This window comes from Papilio machaon, chromosome 4, assembly GCF_912999745.1.
Source record: "Papilio machaon chromosome 4, ilPapMach1.1, whole genome shotgun sequence".
NCBI classification, from domain to species: domain Eukaryota; kingdom Metazoa; phylum Arthropoda; class Insecta; order Lepidoptera; family Papilionidae; genus Papilio; species Papilio machaon.
Window position 1 is genome coordinate 7291985 of NC_059989.1, and position 21294 is coordinate 7313278.

The 21294-nt window shown below is 33.5% G+C and overlaps 1 protein-coding gene across 14 annotated transcripts in view; it reads left to right on the forward strand.

The window, feature by feature from the left end:
* LOC106720297 (CAP-Gly domain-containing linker protein 2) overlaps positions 1-21294 on the forward strand; it is a 45527-nt gene that overhangs the window by 1946 nt on the left and 22287 nt on the right. For 4 of the 14 annotated variants that reach the window (XM_045686907.1, XM_045686909.1, XM_045686911.1 and 1 more), the window contains exon 1: positions 14491-14700. The exons of the other annotated variants lie outside the window; for them this stretch is intronic. In XM_045686907.1, coding sequence (XP_045542863.1) covers positions 14670-14700 — 31 coding nt within the window. In that variant the 5' untranslated portion in view covers positions 14491-14669. Of the gene's footprint in view, positions 1-14490; positions 14701-21294 lie in introns of those variants that run through there. 14 annotated transcript variants of the gene reach the window in all.

The window sequence follows — 21294 nt, forward strand, 5'->3', positions numbered from 1 at the left end:
CAATTTATAATAGTTATTTATGTGATGCAGTTTTTTAAATCCTAGTAGTTGCCCTTGAATTTGTCCTCACAGAATTAAAAAAAAAACTATAAATATAGCTTTTATAACACAAGGATAGTGTAGCTTCTCAACAGTGAAATAATTTTTTTTAATCGGTTCTGCAGTTTCAGAGCCTATATAAAAATGCAAATAAACAATTAAATCTCTTGTCTTTATAATGTAACTATATCTATTATTACAAAATGTAATATTATTTAATATAATTGTAGTTAAGAATTATATGCCATAAGGCAAGGTGACATGTTTTTTTTTATTAATTTAACAGATTAATGACACTCAGAACAGGCCCTAGTTAATTGTCTTTTGTACCGAATATAAAGGCTCAACAAATACTGTTAATTTGTTTCTGTCTTTACAGACTATGAAAAATCAGTAACTTGATTCAAATATGCAATGCAATTGATTAGTCACATTTTGCTACTATTTACTTGATTTTTTTTAGATAGAAATTAAAGTATCTATTTACTACAAGTTGACTGAAGACAGAAAGACTGAGAGTTTAAAGTGTTTTCGTGACTTTTTCACCATAGGCAATTACTTGGCATACTAGGCATTTCGTAACAAGGAGAGTATGTTTGTTCACTGGCTAGAGTTAGAACTGCTTAATTATAGCCAATAATTTTGTGAAAACATTCCTTATATTTAATTTATTGTATGTGGGGGCTCGCAGTGACACCATTTACGTTTGTCTTCTTTTCCTGCACCCACGTAAAGAGATGAGGTCAATCGAATCACTTATGTCGTCATCATGATTAATAAATTAAACAAAAAATTTGGAGAAAAAAAAACTCGTAATCGTTATATTTAATTTTCTTAATATTTATTACTTTTTCTTTACTTTATATCTACAGCCCTTTGGGATTGGTCCAGCAATTTGTGCCACATCGGTGTATGCGTGGCTACCGCTCTCTAATTTGCTATTTTTCTTTTTTTTTAATTCCAATTTTCATGGTGTCTCGATTTTTGCATTCATTCACTCCTAAAAAACATTTAAAATATTCCCTTGTCTATGTATATGTAGTCAACTTGCAAAAGAAATACGTTACTGTCAGTTATTTGGGACAATAGTCACGGTGTTTCACCAGTAACTATGTCCAATATCCGATTTGTATCGGTAAGTGAGTGCGTTCCGATTAATGTGCACCGTAAAGCGGCAACAATCAACAGTTTCTCTTCAACGTCGTGCGTTAAATTTTCGACCTATATACATCGTGAAAGAAGAAAGTTATAAGGAACAGTACTAAAACTTAAATTTTTTTTCCTTCGAATATTTGAGTCAACAGACTATGGCTATCGGTTAATTGAGGGTAACTAAAAACTACGAACTTCTAAATTATATCTACCTGATTTCATCCTTTAGGATGGTCCAGTAAAAGGTGTTTAACAATAATTTCGACTGGACCCAATTATCGCTTTATTTGGATTATTAATGTATTTGTTTTGCAACGTTTCCGCTTTCACTTTCCCTTTAAAATCTTTTATTACACTCGGCAGTTAATTGTTTAATTTGCGAAAAGAACGAATACAATGTACAAAAAACCTACTACGTCATCACCTAATGGTTACTTTCTGAACCGGTTACTGATACGACCTTCACTTATTACTTACGTAACTATACCGTTGCTCTATGTTGTGAGAAATGAAGTTTTTAATTATATACTCCATTATTATTAATTTGATTATTTTTAACTATTAGTTAGCAGTACTATTATAGTTCAATAATAAAGTTTCATAATTAGATTTATTTCGATCATATCTTATATATAAAATTCTCGTGTCATATTGTTAGTTACATACTACTCCGAAGCGACTTGACCGATTTTAATGAAATTTTATATGCATATTCAGTATGTCTGAGAATGGGCTACTATCTATTTTCATACCCCTATTACAAGTTTTTTTAACAGCGTGCAGACGGAGTCGCGGGCGACCACAAGTAATCTATAAATAAATTATGACATGCATTCGCAAAATGTAAATTTAGATATTGTATCGTATGGTACAATGAATGGAATACATCGCGTCCAAGAATAGTCTTCATGTTTAGGTCGGCCTTCGTTTGTTTTTATTGTTGCCGATACCGTAGTACACTTTCACCGCGACGGTCATTTGCACTAACAATAGTTTCGCAGACTCATTCATTCGAATAAGGTCTTTGGTCACTTCAATTATAGTTCGCATTGAGTTGATGAGGCTTACGTATACGAAAACTCTCTAATGCTAAACTATAATAAATACAATCTCCATAAAAGATTTGTTTCATTGCTTGTTTATTATAATTTTCACTGATCCAATGTATCAATAAGGTCGATAATGTAATAGTACTTTGAAAGCTTAAATCAGCCACCAGCCACTTTTTTTATACTATTGTCTTTTTAACCGTTATTTCGTTACGGTGGACAATGATCCGGAGTTTTAACAAAAACTGTCTAAAATTTAATCTAGTTTACAGTTACAGATCTGTCTAAGATATTTGTATTTAATGATCTAATTTATAATGTCAATAAATTTAATAATTTACGACATTCAAAAGTTTAATGGAGTTTAAGATCCACATGTTGTTGATACTAATTAATGCGATGCATTATTATGGAGTAACACTATTATTATATATTATTTAACCAAAACTCTCACATCCAAAATGTCTAGATGTCATTCTTTTTTATCATTATTTATCTTATTTTATTTTATAATTTGTAACATGGAAGCTAAGCACCAGCAGGTAAGTCGTGGATAGTCGGCCTAACGCAAGGGCTTCCTCAGACTAATACCTATCTGCGCGCCCCATTAACTACAGCCTTATAAATACCACATCAATGGATCGGGTAAATTTCAATTAGTTTACATTTCATTATAATGATCATGTCAGTTATAGAAAGATAAAGTTCAGATGAAAAGGTGGAAAACAAATTATTAAAACAATCTTGTGATTTGAATCTTTCCATTTAGTTACCATTCTTTGATGTATATATTAACAATTTCTACTAGAAATTGGTTATACGAGTATGTCTCGTCTCTTCGCTCCAATGAATAACTATTTATTTTGTTCCTACTCAGCCATACGCATTCAATGCGTTGTTAAGCGACATTTAAAAGTTTTCTCTTGCTATTCATTCAGTTAAGATTACGTCTAGATTTAGTATGATGTAAGAAAAAATATTTACAACGTTTTTGCAACGCAAACAAAGAATTTTGACGATAATGGAAGATATTTTTACAATCTACAGATCAAAAATGTACAAGTCCGAGTATGTACGTAGTGATAAAGATAATCTGTAGAAATATAGATCCAAATAACATCTACACACTACAGTAAATTAATTATCTGGAGAGTACGGATCGTAATACGTTACGAATGGCTTAATTTTTAATAATAAAATATAACCACAGCTTCATTACGAGGCTATTCAGTAAATTAAGCTTACATGGATTTCAGCTAATTATATTTACCTCTATATTATACTGTAACGTATTTCCTACTCTTATTCGCCTGTTAACTAAGTATCTTCTGTACTCATAATCGTATTCTAAAGCAGACTTTCAAACATTGTAACCAAATGGCACATTATAAGCAGTGACATTTGCGACTCGGAGTATGAAGGCACCGAGGTAATGCAATCAAGATTGTACTGTCACTTTAAATAATGGTGACATGTAAAGGCTACTACGCACGCTTGGCAAACAACGGCGAACAGCAAACATGAACTTGTGGATTGGTTTTTGTTTGGTGTTCGCTGTTTATGCCAGTTATCAACGTCTTTGCCACACAAATCAAAGGAAGTTTGACAAACGTGGGGATGCCTGTTTTTACTGGGTGTTTGTGTTCGGTGTTTGGCACGTGTTTGATAACTGTGGCTGTTTGTAGTACCAAGCGTCTGGAGCGGCCATAACAAAGGACGGGTTTTCAAAGTGGCGTCGCGAGAACAACCGAAGTGAATTGCTGTTGCAGGTGGTTAGTTGACGACACGATTGACGGCGATATACGTGATACGAACGAATGACGTGATACGTCTTAAGACTTGTCTTTAAATGTTATAATACATACTCACTTTTTTGTTTGGCTTCTATGTTCTAATAAGCCACGAAATGGATTAAAATACAATGGTTTTTGTATATTTTTATTTAAAATTGTGTTTATTATACATTAATCAACAGCGTATTTCTGAAACCCTTAAAACTAGCCTTTTTTGGCTTACGTAAGCTAAACCTTTTGAGTTATATGTTTTCGGTTTTAATATTAATCCTCATCCAAATAAATCTATACGTTATTACTATAATTTTACGTAAATTAAAATTGCCTTTTACAGTATCATTCTGACAAATAGTTCAGAAGATTTCACGATCACAAAAAATCTGTTGGCAGGTCGGACGCAGCCGTTTTTACGTTTTACTAATAGACGGGAAATTACCGGGGAAGACACTACTAATATGACAGAAAAGAGATCAGACGTTAATTTTTTTGCCACCCGGGCGCGTCACTAGTAAACGAAGCCAAAATATTCACTCCTGAAGTCTACTTTTACTCAATTTTAACTAATTTAAAATATGTACTTTATAGGGCATGATTATGAAGGTACGTTGTATGGATGTAACATAAGAATAAATGTATAAATAATGGAGTATCGTAAAATGTAAGACGCACAGTTATCTATGACATAGTGTTCATAAAGATGAATCTATTAGGAATCTGACAAGGCCACTGATAAACAATGAAACCGTTTTTATGTTAATATCTCTGTTCATTGAAATAAAGTTACGAAGATACTGAAAACAACCACATAAGATGTATGGAAATGCGACGGAATTTGTACTTGTGTTTCATTACTATATTCTCCAAACAGTTCTCCAATATCATACATACACTTTTTACTCAAACATACACACTTTTTTCATTGTGGGTACAAGAAATATTGACAGGAATAGCAATAAGTTTTACTGCAATCTTACTTCTTATTAATATTATAAATGCGAATGTTTAGATGGATGGATGTTTGTTTAAAGGTATCTCTGGAACGGATTAATCTTGATGAAATTTGGCACAGATATAAAACGTAGTCAGGAAGAACACATAGGCTACGTATTCAATTTTTTTAAATTCCGCACGGATAGAATCGAGGGCGACAGCTTGTATTACATAATGTGAACTGTGTAATGGATAAAACACAAAAAAAACAAGTATTTTGCAAGGACGCACTATGATATAATAAAATTGTATGTTTACTGTCTTTATACTAAATATTTTAAAATTTACTGTGACAAAAAGTACCAATTTATTTCGTACAAAATACAAACAAGGTTTTGAACAAAAAGAATCGTGCAGTTTTCGTTTTGTTGAGGTAATTCGACCTCATAAGAAAGGTTTTAGAGACAGAGAGCTGAGGAGAGAACAGGATAGTAATAGGATTTCTTATTATCCCAGTTTTTTTTTATATCATAACATTTCGTCTAATTCGGTTATAAAGTTCAATTAATTTATGAAATTGCATCCAAGATTATTTTTTTAATACTATTATTATCTGCAACCATAGAATTAAAATCCGTAATAGACGTGCCTTTTAAGTCAATAGTCATTTCCAACATAATAAATTGCAAGCATCGGTGCGAGACGGTCCGATACGATTCAATAACACGACGACTACGTGATTGAATTCTATCAGCCTAATTCTATCTCACAGCAAACTAATTTAATATATCATTCAAGAAACGTTTACACAGAACAGTGTTCCTTAAATGACGTTTTTGTTAATTAAAATACCCGCAATCTTGTATTAGGGAGTCGAATTAAATGGCTAACTGTTTCTTTTGTATCTCTATGGTATTACAATTTATTCGTATTATTAGTTCGTTAGTCGGTTTGTATGTAAAATATTTTTCATAACAATTTAATTACCACCTATTATGATTAAACTTGTTTTATAATAGCCTATGACACAATAGACAAGACAATAGATCTGAACTTTCAACTTACGATGATGATGATGGTTACGATATCAACTTTATAAAGCTGTATATCCAATTTTCTCTTAACAGTATTAATGTTCTGTTTCTTAAAATTGTGTCTGCTATAATTGAAATTATTTATACTGGAAAAAATTGGATAGTCCCGGGTATTTTCAGCGTAATTTCTTATTTTGATATGAGAGCCTAATCATGTGGGTTTTTTTTTACTTTAATCACGAAAACATTATTGTACTTATCGACATTTACAATGTAAATATAAAATTATTTATAAACAAGATAATGGAATGTATTTACTTTAAGTGTAGAGGAAGATCGAAGAAAGTATGCATGGATTGTGCGTAAGACAGGAGTATGTTTAGATATAATAACTTATATTTAAAAGTGTTGTATGCTATGCCGACCTTTCGTGTGGAAAAAAGTCAGGGAGATTATGACAGACATAAATTTATTTATTAACTGATATTAACATCCCACTCGTGGATAACGAGGTGCAGACAAATCGAACCGATTTTTTATTTTACATTTTCCCATAACGGACACAGACTGCATTTGCGAAGAAAACTTACTAAATATTTTAGACTTGTAGAAAGTAGGAGGGAGACGTGCATCTTAACATTTTATAGACAGTTCGTTCAAGTCACGGCGGACTCAAAGCATTCACGTCGATTTCTATTTAGCACAAAAGGCAATAAATAATTAATTAAGAAACGGCTTAACTCACGTTTGATCAGTGCGAGACGCGACGCGACCGCGAAGTCTTCGGATTAAACACTCGCCCTGAAGATGGACCCCCGATGGGTTCGAAACTAGTCGGTGCCGTCACCGGACGATCAAACGTGAGTTAAGCCGTTTCTTAATTAATTAATTATGATGTCTCACGAAAGTTTAAACAAAGGCAATAAAGTTGGCAGACATCGCTATCTCCCGGCGCGTCGCCCGCTTCCTGGCGCATCTCTCCACACATACTGCAGTAACATAGCACCATATATCTACTGCACTATACTGAATACTATATTATTCTTATACTTAACGGTTTTATGCTTAGTATAAAATAAAAATAAAATTGGTTAGAACAGTGGTAGACGCCGGCAACAAAAGGCCGGCTCAACCGGTGTAATACTATGACCACACAGAAGACAGACGTGAAGTGGAAGCTTTTCCGCATTTCGCCTGAGGGTCCATGCCCCAGGTATAATTTTAGTTCTAGGGTGACACAATTTGACTTCATAAGAAACTTATAAACAAGTAGTTGTATTAGTTTCTTATGAATAAGAGAATAATAAAATTCAACGAAACGCTCTGTAACGAAGCTGTGTATTTACATTTGAAGGCCGCTATAGCAATATTAATACCGGACTCGTGATATCATGCTTTTAATTTAGAATTATCTTTATTTACTGTAACTTGACTTGCGGCGCAGGTCACATAAGAAGACACAATACTTAAAGCTTTATGTTTGTAGTAATTTTAATCGTCCATGCGTTTTCACTGCCGAGACGCACAAAACCAGATTGTTATGTCCATTTTTTAAAGAGAATAAGAGGGACGATGACAAGTTTTGTACTGGTGTGTTTAGGTGTGTGTTATGCATATATGGATGGATTTTTTTATTATTTCTAAAATAGAAGTAATTTTTCGACTGTCGCAAAAACGTTGCCATAAGTAATTTAATTTGGTTTGTTATATTTTACATTAAACATTTTATTCCCTGCGCGCCGTCTGGCCTATTTAAGCTATTGTTACGTAATTTGGGCGAGGTTTAGATGCGGGATGATTACATACATACGTAAGCTATTCATAATCACAATGTAGATTAGAGCTAGTTACGCTGAGAGAATGCTGTGATATAGTGCCGCGTAGGCTCGTATGTAATGTACATTTGCCGTATAAAGGTTACCATTTTAAAAAAAATTGGCTTAAATTATAATCGAGGAATAAATTTCCCTCCCCACTTGTAATTAAGTAACGAAAACTGTCTATAATTTCGCTCAAATACGTTGCTATGACAAATTATCGACCTATAATAATTAAGTTAGGTTCCCCGGAATGGGTAGGAAATAAACGTCCTCGCCTATATTTAAAACTTTGGATAACTTTTTTTGTACTCGGTGTCGATTTCTTAAAACTATTTTTCCTGGTTTAACCCCTTAGTAATTTGAGAGCATTGTGGTTATTCCGGGAAAGTGTTCCGGTCTAACATAAGCATGTTCAAATCCTGGAAGTATCGTATGTATCGACCAGAAACTAAAGGCCACATCACTTTGAAAATTGGTTTGAACTTTTACTCGCCCTAAAATAATATAGTCTGCAACTTATTTTCTTATTGTACCTAGAAAGCATTTAACATCAGGTGAAGTGTTTGCCATCGTATTCCATTAAAAAAATGGTTAATGTACTCACGGTACGTGACTTTGCGTGTCCGTCACAGGTCATACTTGGGCGAGCAACAGTCAAAACAAACATTCGACTCTCAGTTACACGGTAACTCGATATCTTAATTTTGAATTAAGCTTGTTGACATTTCAGAAGAACCTTTTTGCTTTGGAACAATTACGTGATGTTGTAATAGTTGCATTGTTATAAGCAAGCAGAAAATGACTGCAATTAATTTTAAATTAACTTTCAAGGATGACTTCATTAAATGTAGTTTTTTTTTCTAAATCATGTATATTTTCTAATCTTTTATCTCGAAATTAACTTGACTGTATGATTGTTATCATAACACTAAGTGTATGATTGTTATCATAAGAGTTTCGTAATATTTTTAATAATTTTCGGGAATCAATGTGTAATGTATCATAGATAATATTATATGCATGCACGTGTGTAAATTGTGAAACCCGTAAAAGTCTCGTATAACGTTATAAGTTTGCCTACTTACTCTTATGTACATGAGGCACTCTGCTCACTCTCTCTAAACGCATGAGTGCACACAAAAGTTCGTTTTTAAGTACACTCCCGTGTCACGGGATTCATTGTTTTCCCTTACTCCTTAGAAACAATGGAACACATCCCTGTCTTTACATTTCCTGTCTTAAGTGAAAGTTTCTCCAATGATTTTCAACATATCTTAATGTAGGTATATAATAGTAAATTGTTGAGTAACGATTAAACTTTTTATAATAACCTTTGTTGTTACTTTCACTCTATGCTTAATCAGCTAAAATAATAAGCGTGATGTGCCTATGAATTACCAATTTTGTTATAAAACCGGAACGTGTTTAATTTGGAGAAATTCAATTAATTAATTATTCACACAATGTCTTTAAAATCGTGCCATTTTTTATCAATTTTCTCAGGAATTTGGGTCGTTTGCGATATGTGCTATAAATATTAGCGACGAGACGGACAAAACGTTAACCTCACCGTAATGTTAGTTACACATGGAGACAGAACAGGGAGAGCAGTACTGCAATTGTTGTGACGCACAACTGCAAAACAAAAGAATATTTTTCTGACAGTACGTGTGAGTTCAATCTATAGCTGTACTGCACTGTCTACTGGTCTGCTGAACTCTTCTACCCTCGTGTGAAACTAGTATAACTGATGTGCATACTCATGACCACGTTCCGATCAAGATTTGAAATACAATATCCTGCGCGGCGTTTCGTTTGATCGTGTCTCTTTGAGACGTTAGACTTCTTCACCTGTAATATAAGTCGCCGCAGTGATATTGACCTCATATAATCCTATACAATGTAATACGTACTCAGTAGTTGATAAATTATAATTATATATTAAAAAATTGCGGGAAAGGATGAACGTAAAATTTTTTGGCCGGAAATTTCATCGGTTATTAGCAAAACTATATGAGAAAGGAAACGTTTTGTTGTATTTCAAAAGATATCGTTTAATATTTAAATCCCACGGTATTCTGACGGGATTTCTCGGTAGAGTAACAGGACCGTAGTACCAAATGTCTTGCACAGCGGTTCCTTACTCGGCATAAGGTATTCGGTCAAAGAGCACGTAGTTCGTGCCTTCCGCTGTAAATCCGTTCGTTGTATGACTCAAGGGCCGTTTGAATTCCAGTCGGTCACTGCTCCGTTATTTACATTATTAATTACCGGTTATAAACACCGTTTACTATATTAGATTATGTAATATATCATTATCAACCTCTGTTATACCAGTCATACATAGAAGAGTTATTTTCACCTACATTAATGTGGTAATGCTCTAAATTTAATATACAGTAAGTGCATATAAAAATAGAATTTTACCTTTTATAAAGTTCCTTATAGTTATGGATCACATGGATCACACTTATATTTTGGTTTAAAAATATAAAATACATTTAGTAAATTAAAGGAACAGGTATTTTTATTTAAAAAGGAAACATGCTGTTCCAAGCTAAACAAAAATTGATATGTCTCGGAAATCATTACATAGTACATTTTATAGCATCACCTTGTATTTTCAAGGATTTTCCTGGGCTGTAACAAAATTTAAATGTAATGTCAAATTTGCCATTTTCCTGCTTTGCAGTAAAGTTACTTGGAAAGAATTTGAGTAGGCGGATAAATGGCCTCCATATTAAAAGGATAACTTACTAATAAATTAAGATAGTTAAGTTAATATGAGTAAGAGTAAGCTGTCGCACGGGACTCCGTCCGCCTGGAATTTAAATGAAATAATTATAGCGTATGTTCTACGTCTATGCCAAATTTCAGCGAGATCTGTTGAGCCGTCTTCGAGATACCTTCTAACAAATATCCATCCAAATATACGCATTTTTGATATTAGTAAAATTAACTTGTGGCACCTAGTATTCGATTGTTATATCTTTTACTTACATTTTAAAAGAGTAACATGGCTAAAGACTCGTTTTCTTATAATTCTGTAGCCTTACAAGTTTTTTTTTTATTACATCATATGCGCGTTGTTTTTCAAAGTTTACACATAATTATGTAATTAACTATGTTTGTAAAGCCGCTTATCTTTAAACAAATTTGCAAAAAATGTAATAATCTCTCACGCATCTCAAACAAATCGAGCTTAAAAACAATGTTGAATTCTGAGAAAACTTTCAACTATGCATCACGTCGCTTGCTGTCTGTCGGTTTACGGTCGTGTTAAATTTTTATTAGGTTTCGCTCGGATAATAAGTCTGAGAGAAACTCGTGATTCATTGATGTAAGTCATTTGTATGCACGACACGCTTCTTAAGACTGCTTTTCTCATTTTAATTACACACTTGATTCAGTTTTTCTTTACATAAGTTTTATTATTAACACGTATATTATTATTGCGAACAATTGAATAATCTGCCAGAGCGTCGGTGATTCAAGGGTTAAGAAGCCCTTGACTTGTAATCTCCAGGTCTTGGGTTCGAATCCCGCGAATGTGTTTTTCTATTTTAGATTTACATATGCACGATGATGATCCAACGTTTTTAAGATGAAGGAATACATCTTGATGCAACCGGCACTTATCTGCGAAGAAATTAAAAAAAGATATGTGTGAAGTCAACCAACCCGCACTGAGCCAGTCACCCCTATTGTTCGCTTACGTTATTTATAGGGTTTAAGGAAATTAACCACTAATTATGCTTTAAATATGAAGGGACTCGTCTTTAAAGTAGGTTTATTGAAATGTTACTCACTTTTTGACTCCATAGAACACAATTATTGATTGTTAAACGCAACATGTGTTTAACAATCAATAATTGTGTGTTAAACGCATGTTGTCTTAAATAAATTCTCATTGACCACTTCAATTGAGGATTTTACGTCTATATTCTAATGCGTGATTGGTTCGTATTATTATCGTTAAACGTAGTGTCAAAATTTCGTAACCTTGTGGGAAGGCCGAATTATATAAATGCAAACAGATAATACATTTTTAATTCAATGTACTCATCAGACCGTTGTTGATTAATTCAAATTCCGTCCGACAAATGCATCCAATGATGTTTTGCTAACGTTATCCTGATTACGCTGGTAACAGAATAGTGTGTGTTTAGTGTCATATTATAAATGACATATTTACATGTCTATTCTCGAGGTAAAAATTAATATGTTTTGTAGCTAAATACTGTCTGTTTCCACTACTCGAATTGATCAGATTTCACTTTCACACACACTCAGATTTTCTTTGTAATAACTGTGATGTCAAAATATTTTTTACAAGCGTTTCACCAGTGGAAATATAGATTAATATAAAATGTTGTAAAACTAAATTCCGATTTGAACCCACGATCGCCTCGATACAGATGTTGCAATAATACCATTAGTCAGTTATGGTGGTTATAATAAAATCTTTATCATTAGCTATGGTTGCATTAGAACTGGTTGAGATTAATCATTGCTAATGCATCCATCTGTCTCTCGTATCTACGACGCAGTATTAGGCAACTGACGTACTTACGCTAATTGAATTATTAACTGCCAGGTATTATTAATAGACGTTATTTGCAAGTTGTGCAGTCAAGCTGTGTAATAAAAAAGTGGTTATTGCATAGTATTTACTATATCCAAAGTCGTAAGACTAACATTTAGTATTTTAAAGTTAGTCCTTCGCATGTATAATTTGTTTTTGATATTCAAATTTAAGATAAGTTTCAGACTAAATATTTGAATACAACTTTGAATGAGACTGAATATTTATTGATTAAAGATATCTCTTTAATTGGTAAATCAGCGTTTTGCATTAGAATTGCAGATAAACTTAATTTGAACCCTTTCAAGTTAGCCGCGTATTAGTTTAGATTTGGAACCTTTGAGCAACATAATGCAGGCCACACACGTTTGGTTACATAATGGTGACCTTACAAGCATAACCTACAGGTAAAACCTAACGTGTGCCTTGTGTACAGGTATTTAGTCTGAAATCAACAAAAGACAGTTTCCAATGAAGAGTTTATACGAGAAACATAATCTATAAGCTACGATTACACCGAAGATATAGTGTAATAAAAGTAACATTATTAGAAACGGATGCGGTAATACGAATCATCTGGAATGCTCGACCTCTCCGCCGTTCGCTTTCGTTGACCCGTTAGAAATCGCGTGCCAAAGCCGCACTTGCCGTTGGAATTGCAACACATACCCAACATAACTTGAATATCCATTTTTAGGTGAAAAACTAGTTCCGTGACGAAATAGTTAAGACCCGCAATATATCACTTTAGAAGCATGATATTAGCTTATCTGTTAAATGTCGCTTCGCCTAAAAAGTATGGAAGCTTAACTTTTAAACAGAAAGACGAATGGTTAACATTCATCTTAAAATAGAATCTCCTTTCTTCCAATATGCTCATAACTCGAGTAATGGGACATCTATTGATTATTACCTCTGGGGAGTTTTGTTATGAATTTAAACTATTTGTTCTAAAGCGCAGATCGTCATTAATGGAAAACCTTATAAACCGTTGAGCGAATTTTTATTATGTTAGACTGTAAAATTTGTGCCCAAGGTATTTTTGGAATCCTTCTAATTTCAGAATTTCTACTGTGTTTATCGTTGGTGAAATTCCAGATCCTATCTACAGTATTTCAAAGTGCGCGCAATCCTCGGACTCGCCATTTTGGCGTAATTTCCTACACACCTATCGTAATTTGCATATTCTCTTGTCCCTTGTGGCGTTCTCAAATCGATTATAGGCAATCAGCTTGTCTATCTTTTTACTATTAAAAATGTAAAGGCGTATAATTAATCACATATGTAGTTTAATTTTTGGCCAGTATAAGGTTTGGTCGTTACGTGAGTTAGATTTTAGACGGGATAGAAACTAAACTCCATGGAGTGAACTTCCACGACTTGAAAACATGTAACTGATGAATGACTATTGTATTTTATAACTACACCTTACTGTTACTGTACACTGCATGTGTTTTAGCAATGGAAACCCTTGGTATACATTTAATTATACTCATAACAAGTAATTAATAACTGGCAATTAGAAAAGCTCAATAATTAGGTCGGACCACACAACTCCTACTATAATGACATGTTCTACGTAAGCTGTTCAATGGCTATCAGTCATAAGTGAAATTTACTGGAATGCGTTGATATCTCGAGTCCAAGTTTTATCAGTCGTTTATTATTAGTACGCCTGATAGTATAGTAGGTCATATTATGTTGTTATGATTAATATATCAATCGTTTCGTCTCGATGTCCAGTGTACCTTTAATATGACCTTGAAATTCACGTATTAAAATAACGTGCACTTTTGAAATTGTATACTTTTAATGTTAAACCTCTATTTGTAATTCAAATATTTGACTTATATCAATGTAACATCTCGGAGTTACCAAACCAAATTAAATGTGATCTGTCAACGTTTCGCGAAATATTTTATATTCACAGACGATCCTTGGAATTTAAACAGACATATTTTTATTATTATGTTAATTTCGATTCTGCGACCATGCGTGGTTGGTGTACTGTTTACCGAAATCCGCCCCTTTAGCTGGGGCAAAACAAAAACAGACGTAGAGGCGCGTAAGGGCGGGTGCGGGGCGTAGGCAAGCTCGACTCGCCAGTGCACATTGAGCCAGCGAGCGAGACACGCGTATTGATCTGTCTAGAAATAACATTGTACCGGCTAGTATTATTTTGTTGTATTTAAAATCACAAAAGCTTTGTATTCAAAAAAAGAAAAAGCTTTTGTCTTAATATTAATTTAAAAAGGTGTGAAAACAAAATGCCGGTCGAAACGAAAATTAGCTTTTCGGGTAAGTGTTATCTCACGTTTTCCACTTCGCTGTCTCTTACTTAAGTATTACTTAACAATTCATGAATTGAATTTTATTTACCAATATATTAAAGTATATATTATACTAGTGTTTTTTATCTTAAGTTTAATTCGAATGCAATATGGTAATTTCCTTATACGAATTTTGCATATTAATCTTAGTTTATAAAAAACCATAAGTATTTTTCCATTATTATTTATTCCAAAAATAGTATTAATCACACAATACTTTCCTACTTAAGTAAATAATAGTGCTGTGGTTTTACTTTTTTTTTTCAAAAAGGGCGGCTCTTTTCGATGGTACTTCATTAAAGCAATGACTGATAACTGGACGGTTCAATTCTTGGACACAAAATTAAAAGTAGCCAATGAGGGATATCTCTCGCAAAAATACACTTTTTCATGCGACATATAAAGTTGCCGAATTGAATAAAATACTTTTGTTCACGAGATAATTCATCGGTATACGTTTTTGTTTGTAACATCATGAATGTTTGTCTGATTTAATTAAATTCACGTACAATTACTACAGCATATTATAAGCAAGCAATCATATAGATCTATGAGTACCTCATCGGGCGCTAAAGGAACTTTGTGTGCGTCACATTAACTACGTAGTGCTGCAGTGATTTTTTTCATCCAATTAGAAAAAGAAACCATCTCATTGGCTCTTTGGCTAATTAATGTAAACTTCTTATATTTTTGTAATCCTCTAGTTATTTATTCTATTACACGTGTTTGTTTTATAAAGTATTCAAGACCCGCAATATTTTAAGTAATAATAAGGAAAATAATGATGGAAATATACCGTGCGTTACCACTGCGGATTTTTTTATAGAAAAGTATAATATCATCACTCCAATCTTGTACAGTGAAAAAATGTTGTCTAATGAATTCACGAAACGTGTTGATATTTCACGAAGGCGATGCTTCTTTACTAGTTATAGTAATTTATTTGTGCCCCGGCCATTACAATTCAACCATGACAATAGTCAACATTCACTTAACCTATAGTAAAACAAGGCTGTGTAGAGTAGATCGGAACAGTGAAGCAGAGAACTAGACATTGCAATATTGTTTTGAACGCGCACATTGAGACAGACAGTGCTGTACGTTTGAATGATAGAAGTACTGATCTCTATTCTGCTCTATCTCATTGTTGTGCCCTCGTGTAAAACTAGCAGTGTAGATTCAGATTCTTGCTCCACATCGTGACTCGCGCCGCATTAGATCATAAATTATGTGTACACTGTCTCGCTCTTACATAATATTTATCTAGAATAGTCTAATGACAATATTGCACCGGCCATTTGTCTATGTATATACATTAAAAATTATGTTCATAAATATGGACTTAGAAACTCTATAAGGGAAACCCCACGCTTTAGAATCACCGACAATGCTAGATTATTTATTACATTTATAATGTTATAACAAAGTATTAACACTCATTGAAAATTTTTGTGTTTTTTGTGTGAAGGAAAGAGTTAGAGTGATAGAAAACCAATAGTTGCATTTTTATTGTTTTAAAACTATAAATATTGCGATTTATAAATAATGCAACAAATCCTTCTTCTCGTAATTTGATATGTTAGTTCTTGTCGTCTTTATAAGAATTTTTGTTAGAAATAAGTTGATTCTAAATAACCGTGTAAACGACGTGACTAAAGAAATTTGTACAGTAATATGTCTTGTCTCAATGCGGTCATTTACCATTTTGAAATGCGTTTATGGCCGTCTAGAAGCTTTCTCCGCCTAGATTTATCCTTTACAAACAAACGAGCCTCGTAAAAGATATCTCATTTAAATAAGAAAATGTTTTTACATTTAAATGTGAGGATAGTTTCATAGATATGTTTCTCATGATGTCTTACTAATAATATAGATGTGAAAGTTTAGATGGATAAAGGGATCTGGAAGAACATAGGCCACTAATTAATTTTTATATTAACTCCGCGCGGATAGAGTCGCGGGCGAAAAGTTGTGTTTTGTTGTGTTGATATATCATTAATCATATTAGTGATGTTATATAAATAAGGATAAATCTGTGCGTATAGAATTCGTAGTACAGTTTATATTTACATACAGCAGTTTATATTTTAGTACTGAATTATGAACTTGTAATTTACGTTTCAGAAAGTCTGTTATTTATGAACAGAAATGTATTGTTATGTGCGCCGTTCCGACCCCTATCCCCCGCGGATCCGCCCCAAAACTTTGCCTTGTTCACGGTGCCATGGTTTGCAAAGCACCCGTTTTACATTTGAAACGAACTCCCTGATTGTTTAAATTTTCATAAACCAAGAGCGCATTGCAGCCAATTCCACCGTTTTATAATCCCCGACAATCTTTAATATTTAATAACTACTGCAGATTTTTTTTTATAAGGAGCATAACTAAAATGTATATTATGCAAATGTGTATATTATGTTAATAGGTCTTTTGATTAACTATGATCTTTAACAAAGAGCTTTAGTAATTTACGAATATAAAAATTAAAAAGGAGACAAAAACTCATGATATGAAAGTCACTGGCAGTTGGATGGAGCAGATTGTCAACAAGCTAAAAACAAAGGGCGGTATTAAACGTATCCTCGGATGATCGATGACCATTTGTGACAAATGAGGCGTTCTTATAAGAAAAACTTTTGTACATTGATGATAAAATGATGATGCAAAATATTACTTTAACATCGTTAACACATTGTTACTTGACAATAAATATTCACACATTGTGTGAAATACTGCGTTGAAAATAACTCAAGAAGCTTGTTATGTTAATTTGGACTAGACCGACGTGACAGATTGTGCTCGTCCACTTGAAACAAGTACACTTTGTGTACTCCTGTACGTTTTTAAAGGTCTCTCATCCTTTCTAGTATTCTTGAACTCCTAAAATGTTTGCTCTTCTACTATGAATGCCTTTCTTGTGTGTAAGAAAACATATATCAATTTGCCTTTATACTTTCTATTTAAATACTAGCCATAGTGTTTTACCGTACAGTACGTGAAACAAAAAAAATATATAGTATTTTTTAAATAAGCAATCTATCGAAAATGTCCAAGGATTATATGACGATAAGACTTAAAAATATTATGATTTTTGTCTTATACTAATAAAATTAAAAATAATTGAGGAAATAATCTTCAAAAATGTACATATTTCATCTAAGTAATGAATAAGTTATCGTTTTTCTAGACGTTATAGACTCGTGACGACCGTGACCTCTTCGTGGCGCCTTATACTTGGCCAGTGTTGTATGTCTCTGCGGGGATAAGCCACAACATAGTTAGTGGTGACAACAACCGCTCGACCTTGTTTAAATCATCGATATAACGCTGGACAGAATCGTAAAACAATCTCCAACTACACATTTATAACCTCAAAACGAAACGTATTGAAATACCAAAGTAAATGTCTTTTTTATTATTTAGGAAATTCTCATGTTATTCATTAAAGGCATGAAGGAATTAAAGTTTCTCCTGCCTTCAAATTTTAATTCAATATGTTATTCAAATTACTAAAATGGAAGTCGATTTTTGCAGTACCAATTTATCCTTTCTTGGAAAGCCAAGCTAATGTCACGCCTAATGTTAATAGATTACAATCATTCTTGTCACCTTCATTCAAAGCACTGATTGTTATTTTCATTGAAATAACAATTGTATGTTTTAATCTCTATGTAGGTACCTATTTCACATCTTCAAATAAAGGAAATGCATTAAATTACAAAAAAAACCAGTTTGATAATGTAATTCGGTATTCTTACCGACACCCCTTATCTTTAAAAAACCGGTTGGTATGTTAATTAATATGTGAAACAAAGGAGACACGACAACAATTTTACAAACTAACTTGATTCTTACGAATTATTGACCGCAACAACGATTACTTCATTTATTTAATACTAATGTCCATTGAGTGTATGTGGCTCAGGGGTTAATTGACTTGTATCCGACGTTTTTACGGTGAAGGATAACATCGTGATGCAACCTGAACATACCTGCGAAGAAATTCAAAGATATGTGTGAAGTCAACCAACCCGCACTGGACCAGTGTTGTTGACAATGGCCTAGTCACCCTTAACTTGGGGTAGGCTCCGAGCCCCTCAGTGGAGACGTATAGTGAGCTGAAGATGATGATGATTGTTGTTACCCAAGAAAATCGTTACTATTGTTACTAATGACCATCTACGTTTTATAAATATTTTATCGCTTATAATTTCGTCAGCTTATGATAAATTAATGCTCGTTTAAGTACAATGTATAGATCGGTCTAGTTTAGTTAACAGGCATACTCTGATTCAATGTTGCCCAGTCGTCCTTCAGAGCGGTACGCAGCGATAAAATCACTAACAGCCAACACAAGGTCACCACTCGCCAGGGTTAATACCGATTTAGCATATACTCTCACGGCTGTACCACTTGTAATATGTTTTGTGGGTGGAAATTATTAACAATAATTTTTGAGGTTAGGTTAGTTACCTAAGTTATCAAAGTTTGAAGTAAAAAAAATACGTCCTCTGATCCTAAATGTCATGAGGACGACACGTTACATCCACATACGTGAAGTATCGTCGCTTATGACACCATCGTATGTTAAAAACGACTTAACTTGCAGTTTCCTGTCCCCTTATCCTTATCGGAGATGTGGTACTTGGTTAGGAATTGCTCAATTACACGATTCGGCATTGTTGTCGGTCAACCGTGTCACGACTGCAGAACAGGTGTTGGGGACTTACGTGCGCCTTGCGTGATGCATGCCCGCATCGCCTCTGCCATATCAATTGCCTGTCATTATGCATTTACGGAGAGATAGCCATCAACGGGGTATACGTCGCGTTAAATCAATCATTATTATGGTAATTCATTCTGTTATGTAATCGCTTTTGATTAAGAAGAATTGCGAAGTCATGTAAACATAAGTTCTTACGTTTTAATTCGATATGGAGCAATCATAAAAATCATACAAATCAGTATCCGATTCCCTTTGTCAATTAAAATCAAGAGTGTTTATTTGGTTTTTTTTTGTGTACTTTGTGAATCAGTCAATACACCTTGGGATCTGGTTTCGATTTCATATGTGGTAGTGACAGAGTTCGTCGAGCGTAACGGACCGAGCCAAATATGCCTCGACGATCAATCATCAGTCTCCATTTACATACGTTTTTTGTGACGAACACCCGAGACGCTTTGACAGGGACTAGCCCGCATGACCGCGCATAACGTTTATACTTAGTGTAAATGCTGACTAAGTTATTAATAATCTACTATTCAGGATACTAGCTATAGAAATTCACTATATTTATCTGTCTTAAAATTAAGCTGTTTATAAATCAGTATATTTAATGTAGTCAGTTTGTCCCCACATACAATTTACTTTTATGAATAGTATTTTGCTGAAGATGTTGCCAATTTTAACCATAGTATACTCTGGAAACAATCCTCTCGTGTTGATACCCGCTCGTGCCCGATAACATGTCATCATAGTTGTCTCCGTAATCCAACTAAACATGATAGTAATCTTTGACTTACTCGCTAAGTATACTTTATCTTTATTCACTGCTAGATAAGATATTTTACAAGCTCACACATTTCTCATAAGATATTAGTTGGTTAACGTTGTTTTGACCGTACATGTCTTCGTTTTTTTGTGCATTAGCTCGTAATCGCCTTTCAAGATTGGCGCCACTGGACAGGTTTACTCGTTATCGAGTATTTAATACCTTTTTTGCAGCAATACCCTTTTTTATTTAATTTGCAATACTTGTGAATTGCATGGAATATTTTTTAAGTAAATGTAGTTATAAGATTTTTTTTTTTGTAACATTTTCGTGCATTTTCCGAAATCTCAATGCGCTACTTGTAAATATCGTTTAATGCGGCTCGGCTCTTATTCAATAGTTTATTTCTTGTTTAAATTTTCTATAGCTATAGGTACTTCAAACTCTAAAATGTCTTTTATAATGTTTTCGACACAAACTACATCGATTTCTATAGCGACATATAATATTAGTGCTAGAACTAGTAGTCTATGATTCAAATGATAAAATGGCTCAACATTAACAGAAACGTACTTTTTGTGTAAAACCCAGCTATTACTAAAGTTTTCAAGGTAACTATAAAAACTTAAATAAACGTTCTTTTGTTTTTTTTTTTTATTGCGAGCAAACACTCTTAGTCAGGACTTGTCTACTGCGTAGATAACACATGCTTTATAAATCGTTAATATATTGCCTTGGTTTTAAATTGATGGAATGCTGTACCGATGTGGTCGATGCTTCTGCATTATTCAGACATTCTATAAAAATATTCCAGCTTATAACAATTTATAACACTAAGTTAGCTCGAAAAACCATGATGGTATTTTATCTCTTAGATTTTTTAATATCCTCAAGATTGTCAAAAATATTAACATTAACTGAGTACTCGTGCATGTTACGTTTCGTTACTCACAAGTAAAGAGATTATTCTTTCCACCGTATTCTTACTTAAAACTTGCCGTACCAACCTGGAAAGCGGCCAAGTATACTGTCTTCATTTGTCAATACAGCCAGCTCTGTTATATCATAGG